This window comes from Oncorhynchus nerka, unplaced genomic scaffold, assembly GCF_034236695.1.
Source record: "Oncorhynchus nerka isolate Pitt River unplaced genomic scaffold, Oner_Uvic_2.0 unplaced_scaffold_1010, whole genome shotgun sequence".
NCBI classification, from domain to species: domain Eukaryota; kingdom Metazoa; phylum Chordata; class Actinopteri; order Salmoniformes; family Salmonidae; genus Oncorhynchus; species Oncorhynchus nerka.
The window spans coordinates 139,701-159,143 of NW_027040289.1; the positions used below are offsets into that span (position 1 = coordinate 139,701).

The 19,443-nt window shown below is 50.6% G+C and overlaps 2 protein-coding genes across 4 annotated transcripts in view; both read right to left on the reverse strand.

Annotated features, from left to right (window-relative positions):
• si:dkey-163f14.6 (uncharacterized) overlaps nt 1-11,684 on the reverse strand; it is a 38,821-nt gene extending 27,137 nt beyond the window's left edge. For both annotated transcript variants that reach the window (XM_065016359.1, XM_065016358.1), the window contains exons 1-3: nt 10,633-11,684; nt 8,846-9,010; nt 5,766-6,983 (exon numbers count right to left, since the gene is read on the reverse strand). In XM_065016359.1, the coding sequence (XP_064872431.1) occupies nt 5,766-6,983; nt 8,846-9,010; nt 10,633-10,831 (1,582 nt within the window). In that variant the 5' untranslated portion in view covers nt 10,832-11,684. The remainder of the gene's footprint in view (nt 1-5,765; nt 6,984-8,845; nt 9,011-10,632) is intronic.
• A 1,349-nt stretch (nt 11,685-13,033) lies between these two features.
• On the reverse strand, nt 13,034-18,851 carry LOC115124060 (serine/threonine-protein phosphatase with EF-hands 1-like). Of its 2 annotated transcripts, none has more exons than XM_065016356.1 (5): nt 18,636-18,851; nt 16,407-16,513; nt 15,162-15,325; nt 14,978-15,062; nt 13,034-14,843 (listed from the first exon to the last, which is right to left on the reverse strand). In XM_065016356.1, exons 1-5 carry the CDS (start codon nt 18,830-18,832, stop codon nt 14,644-14,646), a joined length of 753 nt encoding a protein of 250 aa, XP_064872428.1. In that variant the 5' UTR covers nt 18,833-18,851; the 3' UTR covers nt 13,034-14,643. The 2 variants fall into 2 exon arrangements, with proteins under 2 accessions (XP_064872428.1, XP_064872429.1); XM_065016357.1 differs by having other exon boundaries at nt 18,674-18,819.
• Nucleotides 18,852-19,443: the final 592 nt, after the last annotated feature.

Consider the following 19,443-nt stretch of genomic DNA (forward strand, 5'->3'; position numbering starts at 1 on the left):
GAGGGTTACTCTCCAGGAGTAGGGCTGGAATAAAGACCCTGGAGGAGGGTGACTCTCCAAGAGTAGGGCTGGAATAAAGACCCTGCAGGAGGGTGACTCTCCAGGAGTAGGGCTGGAATAAAGACCCTGCAGGAGGGTGACTCTCCAGGAGTAGGGCTGGAATAAAGACCCTGCAGGAGGGTGACTCTCCAGGAGTAGGGCTGGAATAAAGACCCTGCAGGAGGGTGACTCTCCAGGAGTAGGGCTGGAATAAAGACCCTGCAGGAGGGTGACTCTCCAGGAGTAGGGCTGGAATAAAGACCCTGCAGGAGGGTGACTCTCCAGGAGTAGGGCTGGAATAAAGACCCTGCAGGAGGGTTACTCTCCAGGAGTAGGGCTGGAATAAAGACCCTGCAGGAGGGTTACTCTCCAGGAGTAGGGCTGGAATAAAGACCCTGCAGGAGGGTGACTCTCCAGGAGTAGGGCTGGAATAAAGACCCTGGAGGAGGGTTACTCTCCAGGAGTAGGGCTGGAATAAAGACCCTGCAGGAGGGTGACTCTCCAGGAGTAGGGCTGGAATAAAGACCCTGCAGGAGGGTGACTCTCCAGGAGTAGAGCTGGAATAAAGACCCTGCAGGAGGGTGACTCTCCAGGAGTAGGGCTGGAATAAAGACCCTGCAGGAGGGTGACTCTCCAGGAGTAGGGCTGGAATAAAGACCCTGCAGGAGGGTGACTCTCCAGGAGTAGGGCTGGAATAAAGACCCTGCAGGAGGGTTCCTCTCCAGGAGTAGGGCTGGAATAAAGACCTGCAGGAGGGTTACTCTCCAGGATTAGGGTTGGAATAAAGACCCTGCAGGAGGGTGACTCTCCAGGAGTAGGGCTGGAATAAAGATCCTGCAGGAGGGTAGTTCTCCAGGAGTAGGGCTGGAATAAAGACCCTGCAGGAGGATTACTCTCCAGGAGTAGGGCTGGAATAAAGACCCTGCAGGAGGGTTACTCTCCAGGATTAGGGTTGGAATAAAGACCCTGCAGGAGGGTGACTCTCCAGGAGTAGGGCTGGAATAAAGACCCTGCAGGAGGGTAGTTCTCCAGGAGTAGGGCTGGAATAAAGACCCTGGAGGAGGGTTACTCTCCAGGAGTAGGGCTGGAATAAAGACCCTGGAGGAGGGTGACTCTCCAAGAGTAGGGCTGGAATAAAGACCCTGCAGGAGGGTGACTCTCCAGGAGTAGGGCTGGAATAAAGACCCTGCAGGAGGGTGACTCTCCAGGAGTAGGGCTGGAATAAAGACCCTGCAGGAGGGTGACTCTCCAGGAGTAGGGCTGGAATAAAGACCCTGCAGGAGGGTGACTCTCCAGGAGTAGGGCTGGAATAAAGACCCTGCAGGAGGGTGACTCTCCAGGAGTAGGGCTGGAATAAAGACCCTGCAGGAGGGTTACTCTCCAGGAGTAGGGCTGGAATAAAGACCCTGCAGGTGGTTACTCTCCAGGAGTAGGGCTGGAATAAAGACCCTGCAGGAGGGTGACTCTCCAGGAGTAGGGCTGGAATAAAGACCCTGCAGGAGGGTTACTCTCCAGGAGTAGGGCTGGAATAAAGACCCTGCAGGAGGGTGACTCTCCAGGAGTAGGGCTGGAATAAAGACCCTGGAGGAGGGTTACTCTCCAGGAGTAGGGCTGGAATAAAGACCCTGCAGGAGGGTGACTCTCCAGGAGTAGGGCTGGAATAAAGACCCTGCAGGAGGGTGACTCTCCAGGAGTAGAGCTGGAATAAAGACCCTGCAGGAGGGTGACTCTCCAGGAGTAGGGCTGGAATAAAGACCCTGCAGGAGGGTTACTCTCCAGGAGTAGGGCTGGAATAAAGACCCTGCAGGAGGGTGACTCTCCAGGAGTAGGGCTGGAATAAAGACCCTGCAGGAGGGTTACTCTCCAGGAGTAGGGCTGGAATAAAGACCCTGCAGGAGGGTTACTCTCCAGGATTAGGGTTGGAATAAAGACCCTGCAGGAGGATTACTCTCCAGGAGTAGGGCTGGAATAAAGACCCTGCAGGAGGGTTACTCTCCAGGATTAGGGTTGGAATAAAGACCCTGCAGGAGGGTGACTCTCCAGGAGTAGGGCTGGAATAAAGACCCTGCAGGAGGGTAGTTCTCCAGGAGTAGGGCTGGAATAAAGACCCTGCAGGAGGGTTACTCTCCAGGAGTAGGGCTGGAATAAAGACCCTGCAGGAGGGTTACTCTCCAGGATTAGGGTTGGAATAAAGACCCTGCAGGAGGGTGACTCTCCAGGAGTAGGGCTGGAATAAAGATCCTGCAGGAGGGTAGTTCTCCAGGAGTAGGGCTGGAATAAAGACCCTGCAGGAGGATTACTCTCCAGGAGTAGGGCTGGAATAAAGACCCTGCAGGAGGGTGACTCTCCAGGAGTAGGGCTGGAATAAAGACCCTGCAGGAGGGTAATTCTCCAGGAGTAGGGCTGGAATAAAGACCCTGGAGGACGGTTACTCTCCAGGAGTAGGGCTGGAATAAAGACCCTGGAGGAGGGTGACTCTCCAAGAGTAGGGCTGGAATAAAGACCCTGCAGGAGGGTGACTCTCCAGGAGTAGGGCTGGAATAAAGACCCTGCAGGAGGGTGACTCTCCAGGAGTAGGGCTGGAATAAAGACCCTGCAGGAGGGTGACTCTCCAGGAGTAGGGCTGGAATAAAGACCCTGCAGGAGGGTGACTCTCCAGGAGTAGGGCTGGAATAAAGACCCTGCAGGAGGGTTACTCTCAGGAGTAGGGCTGGAATAAAGACCCTGCAGGAGGGTGACTCTCCAGGAGTAGTGTTGGCCACTCCTGCATTTAGACTTTACCTTCACTGAGCCCCAGCAATTTAAAACAGGACTGTCTTCAAACAGCCACAGCTGGTCCCAATCCACTCCCTACCCATCAAAGAGTTAGTTCCAAGAGGAAGGGGAAAGAAGTGAATTGGGACCGGCTGCCACAGTCTACCAAGCACAGCACTGACTTCCTGGTCAGTCACTCAGTTAGTCAGTTACTGAGAGATGATGCGTGTAACATATATTCTGATGTCACTGAGGTAATAATGTAGAAAACAGAGAGAGTTGCACACGTCTCCTTTCATTACCTCTTTCTCTCCTAACACACATCTATGCACATCATCTATACTTATCTCCACACACATCATATATACACATCATCTCCACACCTCATCTACACACCTCATCTCCACACAATCTATACACATCATCTCCACACATCATCTCCACACATCATCTCTACACATCATCTATACACATCATCTCTACACATCATCTCTACACATCATCTCCACACCTCATCTCCACACAATCTATACACATCATCTATACACATCATCTCCACACATCATCTCCACACATCATCTCTACACATCATCTCCACACATCATCTCTACACATCATCTCTACACATCATCTCTACACATCATCTCTACACATCATCTCCACACCTCATCTCCACACAATCTATACACATCATCTCCACACATCATCTCTACACATCATCTCTACACATCATCTCCACACCTCATCTCCACACAATCTATACACATCATCTCTACACATTATCTCCACACATCATCTCCACACATCATCTCTACACATTATCTCCACACATCATCTATACACATCATCTCCACACATCATCTCTACACATCATCTCCACACATCATCTCTACACATCATCTCTACACATCATCTCCACACATCATCTCTACACATCATCTCTACACATCATCTCTACACATCATCTCTACACATCATCTCCACACATCATCTCTACACCTCATCTCCACACATCATCTCTACACATCATCTCTACACATCATCTCCACACATCATCTCCACACATCATCTCTACACATCATCTCTACACATCATCTCTACACATCATCTCCACACATCATCTCTACACCTCATCTCCACACATCATCTCCACACATCATCTCTACACATCATCTCCACACATCATCTCTACACATCATCTCTACACATCATCTCCACACATCATCTCCACACCTCATCTCCACACATCATCTCCACACATCATCTCCACACCTCATCTCCACACCTCATCTCCACACATCATCTCCACACCTCATCTCCACACATCATCTCTACACATCATCTCCACACCTCATCTCCACACCTCATCTCCACACCTCATCTCCACACATCATCTCTACACCTCATCTCCACACATCATCTCCACACATCATCTCTACACCTCATCTCCACACCTCATCTCCACACCTCATCTCTACACCTCATCTCCACACCTCATCTCCACACCTCATCTCTACACCTCATCTCCACACCTCATCTCCACACCTAATCTCTACACCTCATCTCCACACATCATCTCCACACATCATCTCTACACATCATCTCCACACCTCATCTCCACACCTCATCTCTACACCTCATCTCCACACCTCATCTCCACACCTCATCTCTACACATCATATCCACACATCATCTCTACACCTCATCTCCACACCTCATCTCCACACATCATCTCCACACCTCATCTCCACACCTCATCTCCACACCTCATCTCCACACATCATCTCTACACATCATCTCTACACATCATCTCCACACATCATCTCTACACATCATCTCTACACATCATCTCTACACATCATCTCTACACATCATCTCCACACATCATCTCTACACCTCATCTCCACACATCATCTCTACACATCATCTCTACACATCATCTCCACACATCATCTCCACACATCATCTCTACACATCATCTCCACACATCATCTCTACACATCATCTCCACACATCATCTCTACACATCATCTCCACACATCATCTCTACACATCATCTCCACACATCATCTCTACACATCATCTCTACACATCATCTCCACACCTCATCTCCACACATCATCTCCACACATCATCTCCACACCTCATCTCCACACATCATCTCCACACATCATCTCCACACCTCATCTCCACACCTCATCTCCACACATCATCTCCACACCTCATCTCCACACATCATCTCTACACATCATCTCCACACCTCATCTCCACACCTCATCTCCACACCTCATCTCCACACATCATCTCTACACCTCATCTCCACACATCATCTCCCACATCATCTCTACACCTCATCTCCACACCTCATCTCCACACCTCATCTCTACACCTCATCTCCACACCTCATCTCCACACCTCATCTCTACACCTCATCTCCACACCTCATCTCCACACCTAATCTCTACACCTCATCTCCACACATCATCTCCACACATCATCTCTACACATCATCTCCACACCTCATCTCTACACCTCATCTCCACACCTCATCTCCACACCTCATCTCTACACATCATATCCACACATCATCTCTACACCTCATCTCCACACCTCATCTCCACACCTCATCTCCACACCTCATCTCCACACCTCATCTCCACACCTCATCTCCACACCTCATCTCCACACATCATCTCCACACATCATCTCTACACATCATCTCCACACCTCATCTCCACACATCATCTCCACACCTCATCTCCACACCTCATCTCTACAAAGCAACTAACAGGGTTAAGTACAGGGACCCTTAACTTCTCACCTGCCCAAACACAGAGGACACAGTCGATGAGGTGAACACGGGAACATACTTCCTGAACAAAGCTTCTATGGCCTTTCTGTAGATCTTCAGTTTGGTAGTACAGAATCTGTAGAGAGGCATCACAATGGGGAATGATAGAGCAGTGACTTACCCAAGCAGACCGGGGTGAGACCACTCCACCGTCCAGCCTGCAGACAGTAGCTGTGGATATCCCCGTGGGCCAGGGTGTACCCTGCATAGCAGGCGTACTGGATGTAGTGTTTGTAGTCCCGGGGACCGGGGTTGTCTACCGGACGGAAATAGAAGGTGCCATGAGCTGGCAGGGGAGGGTAAGGGCACAGCGGACGCCTGTTTAGGGTCACAGGCCTGGGCAGCTCCTCTGTGTTTGTAGTCCCGGGGACCGGGGTTGAAGCTGGCAGGGGAGGGTAAGGGCACAGCGGACGCCTGTTTAGGGTCACAGGCCTGGGCAGCTCCTCTGTGTTTGTAGCACCCTTAATAAGATGCTGGTCTGACCTGTTTAAAGACAGATACGATGAGGTCCCATTGTGTCCAGAAGTTTCACCATCATCGCCGGACAATGGCGACGATGACGTCTCGTTGGCCTGACTGTGATGACTGTCACTTGTGTCGGTTTCATTGTCCTGTGACCCGTTTGATGCCCGATCCGGAGAGGTCACATTGCGTCGATGAGTTTCACCACCACCATCATCATCATCAGATAATGATGCAGTCTCCTTCACTTGGATGTGATGACCAAACGTGTCTGTTCCATTGACCCAGTGGCTGGTGGTGTTGCTGGAGTTGATGAAGCTTGTGGAGCTGGTCTCAGTGGGTCTCTGAGGACGGGGCTCCTGTGTGTCTGTGCTGCTCACATCTGCTGGCTCCGTAACGCCCTGGCCAGGCTCCAACTGGGTGGCCCCTGTCAGCACCCCCTTCCTGGGTAATGAATCCTCCTGCATAGCCTGGGCTATGAAGGTCCCCTGGTGCCAATACCCTTCAGCGACCAGCAGGCTGGATGTGGAAGTAATGGTCTCTGTAGTAGCAGAGGAGGATGTGGAGGCCTGAGGTCTAGTGGGCTTCTCAGGGGCCCCTTCTCTGTCTGTTAGATCCCTGGTGTCTTTCAAATTATCCTCCACATGGTGAGCTTTGGGGCTGCGGTCTATGGAGTGTGGGTCTTTTAGGTGGGTGTGGGGGTCTTTAGGTGGTGCGTTGGCCAGCAACACGGGCTTGGAGGCGGTGTTAGCGATGGTATTGTAGTGAAGCTGTAGATGGTTCTTCAGAGCAGACAGCACGGCAAGGTTCTGGCTCTGGATCCTGGGCATCGGGACGGTGGGCTCTTTCTGCTTCCATGACCTCATCATATCAGACTCTAGGAGGGAGAGGCACAGAGGAGGATCAGGAGACATCATATCAGACTCTAGGAGAGGAGAGGCACATAGGAGGATCAGGAGACATCATATCAGACTCTAGGAGGGGAGAGGCACAGAGGAGGATCAGGAGACATCATATCAGACTCTAGGAGGGGAGAGGCACAGAGGAGGATCAGGAGACATCATATCAGACTCTAGGAGGGGAGAGGCACAGAGGAGGATCAGGAGACATCCTCAGACTCTAGGAGGGGAGAGGCACAGAGGAGGATCAGGAGACATCATATCAGACTCTAGGAGAGGAGAGGCACAGAGGAGGATCAGGAGACATCATATCAGACTCTAGGAGGGGAGAGGCACAGAGGAGGATCAGGAGACATCATATCAGACTCTAGGAGGGGAGAGGCACAGAGGAGGATCAATACCAGGAGACATCATCAGACTCTAGGAGGGGAGAGGCACAGAGGAGGATCAATACCAGGAGACATCATATCAGACTCTAGGAGGGGAGAGGCACAGAGGAGAACCAGGAGACATCATCAGACTCTAGGAGGGGAGAGGCACAGAGGAGGATCAATACCAGGAGACATCATATCAGACTCTAGGAGGGGAGAGGCACAGAGGAGGATCAGGAGACATCATATCAGACTCTAGGAGGGGAGAGGCACAGAGGAGAACCAGGAGACATCATCAGACTCTAGGAGGGGAGAGGCACAGAGGAGGATCAATACCAGGAGACATCATATCAGACTCTAGGAGGGAGAGGCACAGAGGAGAACCAGGAGACATCATATCAGACTCTAGGAGGGGAGAGGCACAGAGGAGGACCAGGAGACATCATCAGACTCTAGGAGGGGAGAGGCACAGAGGAGGATCAATACCAGGAGACATCATATCAGACTCTAGGAGGGAGAGGCACAGAGGAGGATCAGGAGACATCATATCAGACTCTAGGAGGGGAGAGGCACAGAGGAGGATCAGGAGACATCATATCAGACTCTAGGAGGGGAGAGGCACAGAGGAGGATCAATACCAGGAGACATCATCAGACTCTAGGAGGGGAGAGGCACAGAGGAGGATCAGGAGACATCATATCAGACTCTAGGAGAGGAGAGGCACAGAGGAGGATCAGGAGACATCATATCAGACTCTAGGAGGGGAGAGGCACAGAGGAGGATCAGGAGACATCATATCAGACTCTAGGAGGGGAGAGGCACAGAGGAGGATCAATACCAGGAGACATCATCAGACTCTAGGAGGGGAGAGGCACAGAGGAGGATCAATACCAGGAGACATCATATCAGACTCTAGGAGGGAGAGGCACAGAGGAGAACCAGGAGACATCATATCAGACTCTAGGAGGGGAGAGGCACAGAGGAGGACCAGGAGACATCATCAGACTCTAGGAGGGGAGAGGCACAGAGGAGGATCAATACCAGGAGACATCATATCAGACTCTAGGAGGGAGAGGCACAGAGGAGAACCAGGAGACATCATATCAGACTCTAGGAGGGGAGAGGCACAGAGGAGGACCAGGAGACATCATATCAGACTCTAGGAGGGGAGAGGCACAGAGGAGAACCAGGAGACATCATCAGACTCTAGGAGGGAGAGGCACAGAGGAGGATCAATACCAGGAGACATCATCAATCGGTGCTTTCGTTTAAAGCAGGGTAAAAATCAGATTACAGGGTATGTTTTATAATTAGTCCACATGAAGGAGCCTGCTGTAGAATACCATGCTGACAGTAATCTACAGCTGTCTCCCGCTCAGGCCTCACACTGAAAAGAGAGAGGTGGAGGGCCACGGTGGACGCTCACCAAGGGGACAAAGAGGACAAAGTCAGTAAGTCAAGTCTCTCACCCTTGCAGACAGGCTTGGTGCCGTTCCAGTTCTGGCCCTTGCAGTAGAGCAGTGAGTGTCCATAGAGCCTGTAGCCAGCATCACAGCTGAAGAGAGCCCAGGACCCGTCCTCTGTCACACTGGTAACCCCCTGCAGGAGATCCCCTGGGCTGAGACACCCAGAGGCTGGAATACACACACAGGAGATTCAACACAGATTAGAAGAGAAAGAAAGAGAGAGAGAGAGAAATCCAATATCTATTGGGTGAAATACCACAGTGTGGAATCACAGCAGCAAGATTTGTGACCTGTTGCCACAAGAAAAGGGCAACTAGTGAAGAACAAACACCATTGTAAATACAACCTATATTTATTTATTTTCCCTTTTGTACTTTAACTATTTGCACATCGTTATAACACTGTATAATATACATAATATGACATTTGACATTGTGAGTGTATTTACTGTTCACTGTTTGTTTATTTCACTTGCTTTAGCAATGCAAACACATATTTCCCATGCCGATAAAGCCCCTTGAATTGAGAGAGAGAGAGAGAGAGAGAGAGAGAGAGAGAGAGAGAGAGAGAGAGAGAGAGAGACTTAACAGCTCAACTCGTACATTTCCTCAGTGAAAACAATGTACTGAGCAAATGTCAAATTGGCTTTTTACCAAATTACCGTACGACAGACCACGTATTCACCCTACACACCCTAAATTACAAACAAACAAACAAACCAAAACAAAGGCAAAGTCTTCTCATGCTTTGTTGATTTCAAAAAAGCCTTTGACTCAATTTGGCATGAGGGTCTAGTATACAAATTGATGAAAAATGGTAAAATTGTCAAAAAACACACATTTCTTTCCACAGGGCTGTGGGGTGAGACAGGGATGCAGCTTAAGCCCCACCCTCTTCAACATATATATCAACGAATTGGCGCGGGCACTAGAACAGTCTGCAGCACCCGGCCTGACCCTACTAGAATCTGAAGTCAAATGTCTATTGATGATCTGGTGCTTCTGTCCCCAACTAAGGAGGGCCTACAGCAGCACCTAGATCTTCTGCACAGATTCTTTCAGACCTGGGCCTTGACAGACCTGGGCCCTGACAGACCTGGGCCCTGACAGTATATCTCAGTAAGACAAAAGAAATGTGGTGTTCCAAAGAAGGTCCAGTTGCCAGGACCGCAAATACAAATTCCATCTAGACACCGTTGCCCTAGAGCACACAAGAAACTATACATACCCTGGCCCTAAACATCAGGACCACAGGTCACTTCCACAAAGCTGTGAACGATCTGAGAGACAAGGCAAGAAGGGCATTCTATGCCATCAAAAGGAACATAAAATTCAACATACCAATTAGGATCTGCCTAAAAATACTTGAATCAGTCATAGAGCCCATTGCCCTTTATGGTTGTAAGGTCTGGAGTCCGCACACCAACCAACCAATTCACAAAATGGGACAAACACCAAATTGAGACTCTGCATGCAGAATTCTGCAAAAATATCCTCCGTGTACAACGTAGAACAGGACAACAGCACAATTAGACCGAAGCAAATCATGAGAAAACAAAAAGATAATTACTTGACTCATTGGAAAGAATTCACAAAAAACTGAGCAAACTAGATTGCTATTTGGCCCTAAACAGAGAGTACACCGTGGCAGAATACCTGACCACTGTGACTGACCCAAACTTAAGGAAAGCTTTGACTACCATCAGACTCAGTGAGCATAGCCTTGCTATTGAGAAATTGAGAGAGAGACGTGTAACTTGTAAATACATGTATCAAACTCAAGTCACTTACCAACACACACGGGAGGTTCCCTGGTCCACTGTCCAGACACACAGCTGTTGGTTCTATATCCATGGATCTTATAGCCAGGGTTACAGGTGAACGCTACATACAGCCCGCTGTAACGGAAGAATGTTCTACCATTCTCCACGTGTCTGAAACTCCTGCATTCCTCACCCAATGACCCTGGAGACAGAACAGAGATCAACATAAAGACAGTCTGATGCCATGAGGAGTTCCCATTGATCTCAAAAGTCCTTTTTACCAACCAAACAGAAAGAAGAGATCCAATAGAAGAAATCTAAACCAGTTGACATGGTAGACAGACTGACTGACCTGGAGGGAGGGTCCATAGCAGAGCGACTAGTGCAGAGAGAAGCCCTGTCAGAGCCCCCATGGTCTCTCCCTGCAGCAGACTGAGGTGCTCTACTCTTTCTCTCTCTCTCCCCTTCCTCTCCACTCTTCCTCTCTCTCTCTCCCTTCCTCTCACTCTCTCTACTCTTCTCTCTCCCCCTTCCTCTCTCTCTCCCTTCCTCTCACTCTCCCTTCCTCTCTACTCTTCTCTCTCTTTCCCTTCCTCTCCCTCGCTCTACTCTTCTCTCTCTCCCTTCCTCTCCCTCTCTCTACACTTCTCTCGCTCTCCCTTCCTCTCCCTCGCTCTACTCCTCTCTCTTTACTCTTCTCTCTCTCTCCCTTCCTCTCCCTCTCTCTACTCTTCTCTTTCCCTTCCTCTCCCTCTCTCTACTCCTCTCTCTTTACTCTTCTCTCTCTTTCCCTTCCTCGCTCTACTCCTCTCTCTTTCCCTTCCTCTCCCTCTCTCTACTCTTCTCTTTCCCTTCCTCTCCCTCTCTCTACTCCTCTCTCTTTACTCTTTTCTCCCATCCTCCCTCTCTTTCTCCGTATCTGTGATTCTCTGGCACCGTGTAGTTCTGAGTGTGCGTGTTCGCATGCATGTGTTGTCCTGTGTGTGTGTTGTCCTGTTTGTGTGTGTGATCCTGAACACCAGACCTGTGGAATGCCTCCGACCCTCCTGAGAGAGGCTGGTCCTGCCATTTGGCCTCCCTCCCTGTCAGTCAGAAGTACGAGGTGTGTTTAACAGTGCTCACACATTGCTTTATAATTATGGGGCTTCCAATACACACCCACCTCTACATGCATGCACAAACATGTGCATAACCACACACACACCTCTACATGCATGCACAAACATGTGCATACACACACCCACCTCTACATGCATGCACAAACATGTGCATAAACACACACACCGAATACAAATGTGAACCAACCGAGTAAGGAAACAGCCAGTAAAGAGCATTTAAAGCTACACATCAAATTATACAACATAACAGCAACCTTACCAGTTCACTAGTTGATATAGAATAAGGAAGTCTTAGACAAGGCAGCCTCGTCTGAGATAGAACAGCCAATAGGAGCAGGAGTCTATTTCCTGTTTCTGTAGTGAGGCAGCTTGATGTATAGTACACCCCCTGGACAGGACACTAGTCTGTCTCCTGTTTCTGTAGTGTGAGGCAGCTTGATGTATAGTACACCCCCTGGACAGGACACTAGTCTATCTCCTGTTTCTGTAGTGAGACAGTTTGATGTATAGTACACCCCCTGGACAGGACACTAGTCTGTCTCCTGTTTCTGTAGTGTGAGGCAGCTTGATGTATAGTACACCCCCTGGACAGGACACTAGTCTATCTCCTGGTTCTGTAGTGAGACAGTTTGATGTATAGTACACCCCCTGGACAGGACACTAGTCTGTCTCCTGTTTCTGTAGTGTGAGGCAGCTTGATGTATAGTACACCCCCTGGACAGGACACTAGTCTGTCTCCTGTTTCTGTAGTGAGACAGTTTGATGTATAGTACACCCCCTGGACAGGACACTAGTCTATCTCCTGTTTCTGTAGTGAGACAGCTTGATGTACAGTACACCCCTTGGACAGGACACTAGTCTATCGCCTGTTTCTGTAGTGAGACAGCTGGATGTACAGTACACCCCCCCTAATGAATTATAACCAGATTCTGTTCATGCTTTTGTTGACATGATATGCCAGGATCGGCCATCAACTGTTTTTATTGAGAAATGGTAATATACTTCCATGTCAGCATCATGGACTGTCAGCTCTGGTGGACATTGCTGCAGTCAGCATGCCAATTACACGCTCCCTCGAAACTTGTGACATCTGTGTTGTGTGACAAAACTGCACATTTTAAAGTGGCCTTTTATTGCCCCCCAGCACAAGGTGCACCTGGGTAATGAGCATGCTGTTTAATCAGCTTCTTGATATGCCACACCTGTCAGGTGGATGGATTATCTTGGCAAAGGAGAAATGCTCACAAACAGGGATATAAACAAATGTGTAAACAAAAATTTGTGCACAAAATTTGAGAGGAATAAACTTGGAACATTTGTGGGATTGTTTATTTCAGCGTCACGAAACATGGGACCAACACTTTACACCAGGAAGTAAATGAGTTAATAGACCAATAAGAAAGACGTCGAAACCTCTCTGCCAATAACAGATCATTTACTTTACACGCTGCCATTTATGAGGTTGGAATAATACTGTCAAATTTACGATAAATTACGATAAATGACCTTTTAAGTGTAAGAAGTGTTTAAAAATACATTTCAGCCTGTTCTGGTGGGATGGTTTTGACCTGCCTGGTGACATCACCAGGATGTAAATGAGTTAATAGACCAATAAGAAAGACGTCGAAACCTCTCTGCCAATAACAGATCATTTTCAGTTTTCCAGACCACTCCCAGACTGTCATAGCTAAATTCTTGCTTGAGAAATAGCTCTTTGCTAAAAATAAGCTATTTTAGTTTCTTTTTGACCATTTTAATGAAAAACAATCGCAGTAAGGTACTTACCCAGACATGATTTAATATTGAGATTTTTAAAAATTAAAACATCTGCATTGGACCTTTGACCCTGAAGAGAGGATGTAGCAGTCTGGTCTCAGAGTTTACAGCCCTGTCTCAGACCTAGAAAAGATGGGGCAAAGTGCTGTTGGTCTGCAGAGCAGAGCTAGGACATGCCGCGGGGAGCTCTTGTCTGCGTTGTCTGTAGAAACCTCTCGTGTGTTGGTCCGCCTCCATATCAGTAGCTGGTGAGAGTAGTGTGTTCTCCTCTGAGACATGTTCTACACCACAGGGAGAAGGGTGACCACATCTCCTAGATATATTCCTGACTCATGCAACTGCATGTGCTACACTGAGTGTATGGTTGACCACAAGACTGTTTAAGCCTGCAGAGCTAAAGCCAAGGCGAGCATGGCTCCCCTCAAGCCTGCTGCTGGTTTTTGTAATTTCTCTCAGCCTAGCTGCTGGTCTTTGTAGTTCTCTCAGCCTAGCTGCTGGTCTTTGTAGTTCTCTCAGCCTAGCTGCTGGTCTTTGTAGTTCTCTCAGCCTAGCCGCTGGTCTTGGTAATTCTCTCAACCTAGCTGCTGGTCTTTGTAGTTCTCTCAGCCTAGCTGCTTGTCTTTGTAGTTCTCTCAGCCTAGCTGCTGGTCTTTGTAGTTCTCTCAGCCTAGCCGCTGGTCTTTGTAGTTCTCTCAGCCTAGCCGCTGGTCTTTGTAATTCGCTCAGCCTAGCTGCTGGTCTTTGTAGTTCTCTCAGCCTAGCTGCTGGTCTTTGTAGTTCTCTCAGCCTAGCTGCTGGTCTTTGTAGTTCTCTCAGCCTAGCCGCTGGTCTTGGTAATTCTCTCAACCTAGCTGCTGGTCTTTGTAGTTCTCTCAGCCTAGCTGCTTGTCTTTGTAGTTCTCTCAGCCTAGCTGCTGGTCTTTGTAGTTCTCTCAGCCTAGCCGCTGGTCTTGGTAATTCTCTCAACCTAGCTGCTGGTCTTTGTAGTTCTCTCAGCCTAGCTGCTTGTCTTTGTAGTTCTCTCAGCCTAGCTGCCTGTCTTTGTAGTTCTCTCAGCCCTGCTGCCAGTGTTGGCTCACTGAGCTAAAGCCAAGTCATTGCCCGGGTAGCTAATGTGAGTCTTCAGCACAACAACAAGGTTTCTCTCAGCCCTGCTGATGCTCCTTAACATCCAGTTTGTGCACCACCCTGAAGGCCTCTAGGAACTCGTTGAAGTCGATGCTACCATCCTTGTTGAAGTCTATACTCTTAGCCAGTTCATCTATGGCCCGGTCATCCACCTCCACACCTAGGTGAGCACTAAACAGATGCCAGGTCTGACGGAACTCCTCGATGGATATCTGACCTGGATGGGGAGAGACAGTGAGAGAAACTAAGGAATACTAAAAAGGTTTTCTGTCTAACAAGCTAATGGTTAATGTAGCATGATGTGAACTAGCAGGCGTATGAGCTGTAATAGTCATTCAGAGTAACGTGTACCAGAGTGGTCTTTGTCCATGATGTTGAAGATAATCTCAAGGTCTGTTCGATACCTGTAAAGAGTTTCAGCCAAGTTTGGAGTGACCTGAACAAAACACAGAGGGAGATTTTGTGAAAGGAGCAGCTTTATTGATTGCCAAATGAAATCAACCAATGTATCGATCAGTCTCTTCCTGGTTCTGACCTGGGGTATGGGTTGTCCCGGGCCCATGTCCTCGAAGCAGGACTGGTAGTCGATGCTGCCATCTGGTGCCAGCCGTGCCAGGCGCGGGCGCAGAGTCCTCCAGGGCAGGTCCAGTCTCACAACTGACTCCACCACCAGGGCCCACTCACTGACAGAGATACAGCCTGGAACAGACAGTCTAACTCACTGACAGAGATACAGCCTGGAACAGACAGTCTAAATCACTGACAGAGATACAGCCTGGAACAGACAGTCTAACACACTGACAGAGATACAGCCTGGAACAGACAGTCTAACTCACTGACAGACAGAGATACAGCCTGGAACAGACAGTCTAACTCACTGACAGAGATACAGCCTGGAACAGACAGTCTAAATCACTGACAGACAGAGATACAGCCTGGAACAGACAGTCTAACTCACTGACAGACAGAGATACAGCCTGGAACAGACAGTCTAACTCACTGACAGACAGAGATACAGCCTGGAACAGACAGTCTAACTCACTGACAGAGATACAGCCTGGAACAGACAGTCTAACTCACTGACAGAGATACAGCCTGGAACAGACAGTCTAACTCACTGACAGAGATACAGCCTGGAACAGACAGTCTAACTCACTGACAGACAGAGATACAGCCTGGAACAGACAGACTAACTCACTGACAGAGATACAGCCTGGAACAGACAGTCTAACTCACTGATAGAGGTACAGCCTGGAACAGACAGTCTAACTCACTGACAGACAGAGGTACAGCCTGGAACAGACAGACTAACTCACTGACAGACAGAGGTACAGCCTGGAACAGACAGACTAACTCACTGACAGAGATACAGCCTGGAACAGACAGACTAACTCACTGACAGAGATACAGCCTGGAACAGACAGACTAACTCACTGATAGACAGAGGTACAGCCTGGAACCGACAGTCTAACTCACTGATAGACAGAGATACAGCCTGGAACAGACAGTCTAACTCACTGATAGAGGTACAGCCTGGAACAGACAGACTAACTCACTGATAGAGGTACAGCCTGGAACAGACAGACTAACTCACTGATAGAGGTACAGCCTGGAACAGACCCAGCACAGAGTCACTAATGATACACAATGATGGGCGCGTTCCAGGTGATCTTTATTGCAGGTGGCTACACATTTCAGAACATGACTATGTCATAGGAGTTTGGGGTGTTCTTTAACAGCTGGCAAGCAGTGTGTGGGTGTTATTGCCAAAATATCTTACCACTGTTACTTGTGTCATACTGCTGAAAGGCAGCCATGAGTTCTGAGCGGTGGGAAAACAGCTTCTCCTGTACAGCCCTTACAGCCGAACCCTCTGCCACATTCACCCTGCGGACGGACGGACACACACACACAATAAGCAGGTCATTGTCACGTTCTGTATGTAGAGACCAGCAAGAACCGTGATCCCCCAGCCCCTAGCTCCACCTCCACCCCCTAGCTCCACCTCCACCCCCTAGCTCCACCTCTACCTCCACCCCCTACCTCCACCTCCACCCCCTAGCTCCACCTCTACCTCCACCCCCTACCTCCACCTCCAGCCCCTACCTCCACCTCCAGCCCCTACCTCCACCCCAGCCCCTACCTCCACCTCCACCCAAGCCCCTACCTCTACCCCAGCCCCTACCTCCACCTCCACCCCCTAGCTCCACCTCTACCTCCACCCCCTACCTCCACCTCCAGCCCCTACCTCCACCTCCAGCCCCTACCTCCACCCCAGCCCCTACCTCCACCCCAGCCCCTACCTCCACCTCCACCCAAGCCCCTACCTCTACCCCAGCCCCTACCTCCACCCCAGACCCTATCTCTACCCCAGCCCCTAACTCCACCTCCACCCCAGCCCCTACCTCCACCCCAGCCCCTACCTCCACCCCAGCCCCTACCTCCACCCCAGCCCCTAACTCCACCCCAGCCCCTAACTCCACCTCCACCCCAGCCCCTACCTCCACCTCCACCCCAGCCCCTACCTCCACCTCCACGCCCTACCTCCACCTCCACCCCTAGCTCCACCTCCACCCCCTAGCTCCACCTCCACCCCTAGCTCCACCTCCACCCCTAGCTCCACCTCTACCTCCACCCCCTACCTCCACCTCCACCCCTAGCTCCACCTCTACCTCCACCCCCCACCTCCAGCCCCTACCTCCACCTCCAGCCCCTACCTCCACCCCAGCCCCTACCTCCACCCCAGCCCCTACCTCCACCTCCACCCAAGCCCCTACCTCTACCCCAGCCCCTACCTCCACCCCAGCCCCTATCTCTACCCCAGCCCCTAACTCCACCTCCACCCCAGCCCCTACCTCCACCCCAGCCCCTAACTCCACCTCCACCCCAGCCCCTACCTCTACCCCAGCCCCTAACTCCACCCCAGCCCCTAACTCCACCTCCACCCCAGCCCCTACCTCCACCCCAGCCCCTACCTCCACCTCCACCCCAGCCCCTACCTCCACCTCCACGCCCTACCTCCACCTCCACCCCCTAGCTCCACCTCCACCCCTAGCTCCACCTCCACCCCTTAGCTCCACCTCCACCTCCACCCCCTAGCTCCACCTCCACCCCCTACCTCCACCTCCAGCCCCTACCTCCACCTCCAGCCCCTACCTCCACCCCAGCCCTACCCTCCACCCCAGCCCCTACCTCCACCTCCACCCAAGCCCCTACCTCTACCCCAGCCCCTCCACCTCCACCCCAGCCCCTATCTCTACCCCAGCCCCTAACTCCACCTCCACCCCAGCCCCTACCTCCACCCCAGCCCCTACCTCCACCTCCACCCCAGCTCCCCTCCACCCCAGCCCCTAACTCCACCCCAGCCCCTAACTCCACCTCCACCCCAGCCCCTACCTCCACCTCCACCCCAGCCCCTACCTCCACCCCAGCCCCTAACTCCACCTCCACCCCAGCCCCTACCTCCACCTCCACCCCAGCCCCTAACTCCACCTCCACCCCAGCCCCTACCTCCACCTCCACCCCAGCCCCTAACTCCACCCCAGCCCCTAACTCCACCCCAGCCCCTAACTCCACCTCTACCCCCTACCTCCAGCTACACCCCAGCCCCTACCTCCACCTCCAGCCCCTACCTCCACCTTCAGCGCCAGCCCCTACCTCCACCTCCACCCCAGCCACTACCTCCACCCCAGCCCCTACCTCCACCTCCACCCCCTACCTCCACCGCCACACCAGCCCCTACCTCCACCTCCAGCCCCTACCTCCACCTCCAACCCCTACCTCCACCTCCAGCCCCTACCTCCACCTCCAGCCCCTACCTCCACCCCAGCCCCTACCTCCACCCCAGCCCCTCCTCCACCCCAGCCCCTCCCTCCACCCCAGTCCCTACCTCCACCCCAGTCCCTACCTCCACCTCCACCTCAGCCCCTACCTCCACCCCAGCCCCTACCTCCACCCCTACCTCCACCTCCACCCCAGCCCCTACCTCCACCTCCACCCCAGCCCCTACCTCTGAGTCAGGGTGAGTTTCCTGGTATTCCTGCTGACCTGGTACTGGAAGAAGCGAGGGACCAGCTCTCTGCCCAGTTTAATGTAGGCTCCACGGTTACTACCCTCCTCATAGTAGTTAGACGCAGAGAAAATGGTGATCACCTGAAAGAACAAAATACACTTAGATCTTATAGAATCAGGTGGTCTACTAGCCATGGGGGGGACCCAGACACAGACACATTGATTATCATATATCTTATAGAGCTAGTCATGTTGTCTGCTAGCCATCATATATCTTATAGAGCTAGTCCTGTTGTCTGCTAGCCATCATATATCTTATAGAGCTAGTCCTGTTGTCTGCTAGCCATCATATATCTTATAGAGCTAGTCCTGTTGTCTGCTAGCCATCATATATCTTATAGAGCTAGTCATGTTGTCTGCTAGCCATCATATATCTTATAGAGCTAGTCCTGTTGTCTGCTAGCCATCATATATCTTATAGAGCTAGTCATGTTGTCTGCTAGCCATCATATATCTTATAGAGCTAGTCTTGTCTGCTAGCCATCATATATCTTATAGAGCTAGTCTTGTTGTCTGCTAGCCATCATATATCTTATAGAGCTAGTCCTGTTGTCTGCTAGCCATCATATATCTTATAGAGCTAGTCCTGTTGTCTGCTAGCCATCATATATCTTATAGAGCTAGTCATGTTGTCTGCTAGCCATCATATATCTTATAGAGCTAGTCATGTTGTCTGCTAGCCATCATATATCTTATAGAGCTAGTCCTGTTGTCTGCTAGCCATCATATATCTTATAGTATATCTT

Bases quoted from the DNA above. Each gene is read 5' to 3' on its own strand.
- LOC115124060 (XM_065016356.1), bottom strand. From the start codon at position 18,832: ATGGCTAGTAGACCACCTGATTCTATAAGATCTAAGTGTATTTTGTTC. The intron at 16,514-18,635 runs GTAGGGGCTGGG...GTCCGTCCGCAG, and splicing joins AAACTCACCCTGACTCAGAG to GGTGAATGTGGCAGAGGGTT. The intron at 15,063-15,161 runs GTCAGAACCAGG...TGTTTTGTTCAG, and splicing joins CGGGACAACCCATACCCCAG to GTCACTCCAAACTTGGCTGA.